We start from the raw sequence: 6,377 nt of genomic DNA, 5'->3' as shown, positions 1-6,377 counted from the left end.
GGGTGGGTGAGTGGATGGGTGGAGTGAAATTTTTCAAGGCATTTTCACAGACAACCAAAGTAAAAATCCATCAAATATTTCCAGAGCAAGGGCTTCTGGTTCAGATGTCAGCCACACACATCCACATCTGGACCAAATCCTGCCCAGCTGTGGAAGAGAGCTCAAACAGGGACCCTGGAGCCTCCTTTTCTCAGATTAAACTCTAGGGCAGAATTGTGGGGAAGGCGCTTGAGGGAGTCAGGGAGTTGGGGAGCAGAGATCTTTCACCGGTGCTGCTGTGTCAGCAAGGAAACACGAATCTTCAGGATTCTAAGTGGGAAAGGCTGTCTCTTCAGTAAGGCTCACTTGTTAAAATCAGAATCTTCTCGTGGACAGGTAAAAACAATGCTGGCTGGAGTGGGGTGAGATATGCCTAAATCCTAGTACCCAGGAGGTGGAGGGAGGAGAACCAAAGCCAGCCTCAGATGCACAGCCAGACTCTGTCAGAGGAAAAGGGATAGGAAGGGAGAGGCGTCATGACCAAGCTGGAATCCCAGCACTCAGGAGGTGGAAGCAGGATCAGGAGTTCAAGGCGTGCTCAGCCATATAGCTAGTTGAGGCCAGCGTGAACTGTATGAGACCCTATCTCAAAACAACACGTCCCCCCAAAAAAAAGAAAATTACATACAAATGTTTGCAATGATTATTTCTAGGTTGTGATATAAAATGTATAATATTTACACAGCATCGCTATGTCATATTATTTCTGGATAGTTCTTGTTTTTTTTTTCCTTTCCTTTCCTTCTGGAGAAAGATGTACCATATTTGTACAGTTGAGGTCGAGAAGATGAGAACAGGCAGAAAATGGCAGAGGTTTGCTATACAGAGGTTGACTCCCTCATACAGTAGAAGTGAGACTCAGGACTGCCCAGCAGCAAGCTCAAGGCCACAAGACGAGGAAGAGGCCTCGGCAGAATCTAGAACATTTACTTCCTCGCAGGGACCCAGGGTTGGGAGCTGCTGCAGCTGGGACAGGACTTGGTGCCAAGTATCCACCGGCTGTTTTGGACTCAGAAGACTGCAGACTGAGATTCCAAACCCTTAGAAGAGGAAAAGCAAGGGCTAAGGAAGGAAGAAACAGTCAACCTTTGTTGACTGGCTCTTTTTTTTTTTCACAGACACGGGGATAGGGGGAGGGCTTAGTTTATTTTTAGACAGGGTTTCTCTGTGTACTCTGTGTAGTCCTGGCTGTTCTGGAACTCACTCTGTAGACCTGGCTGGCCTCGAACTCAGAGACCTGCCTGCCTCTGCCTCCGGAGTGCTGGGATTAAGGAGCTTGCTAGCACTGCCCAGTCCAACTGGTTCATTTTTAAGGCTCTCACTTCATGCTCATAACTGCCTTTCTACTTTCTAGTTTTTGCTTCTGTTGGCAAAATGAGAAACTGAGGCTCAGAGAAGCATCTGCTTGGCATCACACACCTGATGTTGGGCCACAGTAAGGAAGCACCGGACAGTTCCCAGAGTCCAAGGAGACACTCAACAGTGATATACCCTAGACAGAAAACATTCCTGGGCCGTCTCCAGAGTCTGACTTAGATGAGGGATCGGTTTTAGAGACTGCCTGCCTCTTCAGGAGGAAGAATTCCCTCTCACAGAGCTTTGCTTCATTCTCTTGGTATCTGCTTCCTGTTTATTTCACCAAATGGCTAGAACTTGAACCTGGTCCAAGCATCGTCCAGGATGGCCTGTCTCTTTAAGCAGAGGTGGTGGCTGCTGTCCAGATGTTGCTTCTAATATTTCTAGTACGTGCTATGCGTGCTTTGGACTGTTAAAGGCGCAGGATGCCACTTTATTAGGAAGGTGCTGGACAACTGCAGGATGGGGGAAGGTGTGTGTGTGTGTGTGTCCCCAATTTCCTTTGTTGGTCTGGGGAGGAGCCACAGCTTCAGTGGGATGACCATACTTTGAGGTGTTTGATGGGCTGTCATTTCCCACTGGAATTAGGCCCATTAGAACACTAGAATTTTCTCAGCTTCTCCTTTAAGTAGAACAAATAACAGGCAAATAAAGATTTTATTTATGATGCAATTTCTGGCTAAAAAAAAACAATACATATATTTATCTGTAGGCAGAAAGACTGGATGGAGAATGTCCTGGAAACCAGTTGCACCAGGACTGGGACCTCAGAAGGGAAAATGACTCTAAGCTGAATACTGAATAATTCATATGAGCCAGACAAGTGTGTTAAAGCTTCAAGCACTTGCCCAGTGTAAGTCTTCAGAACAAGCCTATTTTGTAGTATAATACCTATTTTATAGGTAGAGACACTGAAGCCTGTGAAGGTTAGTTGACTTGCTAACAGAAGTCAGGTCAAGAGTAAAACCCATCATGGTCCCGTGGCCTTGCTGTGGCTATGTGGCTGACTCTTGCCTCTGGGCACTCCCATGGCCATGTCTTGGGGTATTTAAAGATGGCACGGAGTTAGGAGCACATGTAATAAATAAGCCTTCGACCTAGAAATCTGTCTTGATGAACTGCTTCCCAAGAAACATGCACAGAAGTAGGCCGAGACATATTTCGATTACACCAGTGTTTGCAGCAAAAATACTCACGGGCTGGGATAGTGGCTCAGCAGAGGGCCTGAATTTGATCTCCAGTTACTCATTGAGAGCTAAGCTCAATGCTGGGCACTGAAATTCCAGCACTGGCAGGTAGAGACCACAGGCTGTCTGGGGCTTGCAGGCCAGGTGGTCTAGCGGAATCAATGAGCTCTGGCTTAGTAACTGTTTCAAAATCAGGATGGAGGGTAGGCAAGATGGCCCAATAGGTAAAGGTGCTTGCTTCAAAAGCCTGGCAACCTAAATGCTCCCCCTGGAACTCATGTAAAGAACTGGCCTCCTAGAATTGTTCTCAGACCTCATGTAGTACGCATATCCAAACATACATATATCATGTTCACCTGCATGCACGTGCACACACACAATAATGATATCTTTTCTGAAAATTAAAAAGGGGTTGGAGGGATGGTTCGGCGGGTAAGAGGCTTGCACCCCACATCAGGCAGCTCACAGGCGCCTGTAACTCCAACTCCAGGGATCCCACACCACCCTCTGACTTGGACACACCACACTGCGCATGTGCAGGTCAGAAGCCAACTTGAAGGAGTCAGTTCTCTCCTTCGGCCACGCAGGCCCGCAGGCCCTCGGTACAGAACTCAACTCATCACGCTTGGTGGCAATTTGCACGCCTTTAATCCTAGCGTCTAAGAAAAGAGGAGGATCCCTTAGGCCCAGGAGTTGTTTGAACACTGGAGGGATCCTGCCTCAAAGATAAATAAACAAAAATAGTTAAATGCAATCAAAACAGGATGAGCACTCTTCCAATGGGACACTGGCTCACGTTTTCTGTCTGCTTAACCACCTCAAATGACTGTCAGCTGCGAATCCGCAACTGCCTGTCTGGGTCTGAACTGACCAGAATCCAAAGTGGAAACAATTGCCCATTGTCTTCTGTCTTCTGTCAGAGTGTCTAGCTGACTTTTTCCCCAGATGGACGCTGCAGGCCTTGATAAAGGATGAGATCTTAATGTTTTGTGTTATTTAATGAGTTACTTAGGATTGACATCAAGAAAACGAGTCGGTGTGCTCAAGAGACAGGCAGGCCTGGGCTGGACTTATGTCTCACTCTGGTGCATTCTCAGCCAGACAGATTTGAAAATTTGAAAATATTGACAAAATATTTCCTAGGAAATTAATTTTCCCTCTCTACTCTTCCTTTCCTCCCCTTCCTTTCCGCCTCCCTCCATTTCCTTTATTCCTCCCCGGCTCCTTTCCTCTCTTCCTTACTTCCATTTACCCCTATGCCTTTTCTTCGTCCAGAAATAGTTTTACAGAAACAGTACGTTTTTATTTTTTCAACTTTAGGGCTGTTGAAACCATCAGTAGCAAACGAGGCGCAACACATGTTGAGTTTGACTTGCTCTGTGATTTTCTTTTCTTTTTCCTCTTTCTTTCTTTCTTTTTTTTTTAAACGGGATATTTGGACGCCAGCCCAACCCTAAGCTCTCCAAATGCCTTCCCTCCACAACACCCCGACACCGAGCCCTGACCACGCCCCCAAAGAGACTCCACCTCTCCTCCAAATCCCGCCCCCGGCCGATTTTCCCTCTGTCGCAAAAAAACTCGGCGACGCTTTACGGGCTGGCGTCGTTTGACGGCTGGGACGCAACCTAGAAGAAGGAGGAAGCGGTGGCGGTAGCTGCCGGGGCGCCTGTGGCGGGCGTCGAGGTGGGCGCGGCGACGCGGGCCAGTGAGTGAGCGGCGGCGGCCGGGCGGGTGGGCTGGGCGGCGGGCCCGATGTGGCTGCAGCAGCGCCTGAAGGGGCTGCCAGGGCTGCTGTCGAGCAGCTGGGCCCGCCGCCTCCTCTGCCTGCTCGGCCTCCTGCTGCTGCTCCTGTGGTTCGGGAGCTCCGGAGCACGGAGGGCGGCGGGCGGCCTTCGCTTGCCGTCCTGGTCCCGCAGCGAGCCGGGCGCCGCGGAGCCGTCCGCCTGTCTGGAGGCGGCCACCCGCGCGTGGCGCGGCCTGCGTGATCGCGGCGAGGCGGTGCCGCTGGGCCCCGGGGTGCCAGCCCTGGTTGCCAACGGTTTTCTGGCCCTGGACGTCGCCTCCAATCGGCTGTGGGTGACGCCCGGGGAGCGGGAGCCTGCGGTGGCCCCGGACTTCGTGCCCTTCGTGCAGCTGCGCCCTCTGAATGTGCTGGCTGAGGCTGGAGAGGCGGTGCTGCTGCTACGGGAGGGTCTGCTGCGCCGAGTGCGCTGCCTGCAGCTGGGGACCCCAGGCTCAGGCCCTGCCGCTGGGGTCGGCGGACCCGCCTCGGCCTCCGGGCTCTCCGCGGGGTCAGGCCGTGACTGCGTGCTACTGCAGGAGGACTTCCTGGCACACCGAGGCCGACCCCATGTCTATCTGCAGCGCATCCAGCTCAGCAATCCCACGGAGCGTGTGGCCGCGTTGCAGACTGTGGGGCCTACCGCGGGCCCCCCTGCCAAGTCCTTCACCAGCACTCTGGAGAAGGTCGGGGATCATCAATTTCTTCTCTCCTCGGGCCACTCCTCAGTCAGTCCATCGGGGCCAGTGCACCTGGTCGTCGTGGCCTCTAAGAAGTTAGTGAACCGGCTCCAGGTGGCTCCCAAGACCCAGCTGGATGAGACGGTGCTGTGGGTGGTGCATGTCTCTGGTCCCATCCACCCTCAGGTACTCAAAAGCAAAGGAACCAAGGAGCTCAAGGCGCTGCAGGACTTGGCAAGGAAGGAAATGCTGGAGCTGTTGGAGATGCCAGCCTCGGAGCTGCTTCAGGATCACCAGCACCTCTGGGCCCAGCTATTCAGCCCAGGTGAGGCCTTGGTGGGGGCGCGGTGCCGTCTCCACTTGCACAGGTATCCCTGTGGTCCACGTTAGAGACATTCTCCGTGCCCAGCAGCGCTCACACCGAGGGTTGGAACTTGGGCTTGATGTGAAAGGGTTGAATCGCTCATGACCACTTTGAAGCTGTATGACCTCATTTCTGTGGTCTTAGCTTTCTGAGTAAAACAGTATATGTTATGGGGTTTTAATGAAAATCTGAGTGTTAAGGTTCACTTTTATTCTGTTCTAGGCCTTGAGATCTGACGTGAGCAGGTGGAGGGTTTTGTTTTGTATGGGAACGGGGTCAGTTTGTAAAGAATAAACCACCAGGGAGACCCCACTCCCCCAGACACTCTGCTTGGGCCCCCACAACCTGCCTGGACCTGGCCTCAGCTTCTAACCTTTGATCTTCATCTTGACATTGTGGCTGCAGCTATTACCAGAACGCTGGAGGCTTCTTCCAGCCGGCTGGAGTGTGTGTACTTAATGAGAACTTTCTTTCTTCCTTTCTTTTATTTTTTTTAAAGTCTTATTTGCGAATGAAACCCTTTCTTGTCATCTGTTAAAGAAAATGCAATCCTCAGCACTCAGGAGGCAGAGGCAGGTGGAGCTCTGTGAGTTCTAGGCCAGCCTGGTCTACAGAGCAAGTCCCAGGATAGTCAGAGCTACATAGAGGACCCCCCCCACACACAAAAAAAATATTGCTATCCATAGTACTGAGTTTTGGCTTATCAGCACCCATGTGTAAGATTGTGCAGAAAGAGTTTAGTTCATTCAACCGGTACTTTTGCCATAGGCTGTTGGACAAGTTAGCAAACGAATTCTTGTTTGCACAGTGTTCGCCTGGGTCAGGAGGAAGAGGGGACGGAACAGAACGTTTTGAGTAAGAACTAGACTGGAAAGTGCTGTGGGTGTGGAAGAGAGTGAGGAGCTGTGGGTGTGGAAGAGAGTGAGGAGCTGTGGGTGTGGAAGAGAGTGAGGAGCTGTGGGTGTGGAAGA

The 6,377-nt window shown here is 51.3% G+C and overlaps 1 protein-coding gene across 1 annotated transcript in view; it reads left to right on the top strand.

Annotated features, from left to right (window-relative positions):
* The first annotated feature begins 4,174 nt into the window (after positions 1-4,174).
* The window catches only part of Kiaa2013 (KIAA2013 ortholog), a 6,908-nt gene continuing 4,705 nt past the window's right edge, over positions 4,175-6,377 (top strand). Inside the window, exon 1 of the mRNA XM_005353741.2 lies at positions 4,175-5,367. Within this exon, the coding sequence (XP_005353798.1) occupies positions 4,335-5,367 (1,033 nt within the window). The 5' untranslated portion in view covers positions 4,175-4,334. The remainder of the gene's footprint in view (positions 5,368-6,377) is intronic.

The sequence above is a fragment of the Microtus ochrogaster genome, chromosome 10 (assembly GCF_000317375.1).
Source record: "Microtus ochrogaster isolate Prairie Vole_2 chromosome 10, MicOch1.0, whole genome shotgun sequence".
Classification (NCBI taxonomy): Eukaryota; Metazoa; Chordata; class Mammalia; order Rodentia; family Cricetidae; genus Microtus; species Microtus ochrogaster.
Note: the sequence above shows the minus strand (reverse complement) of the source record. Positions and strands in the feature narration are given on the sequence as shown.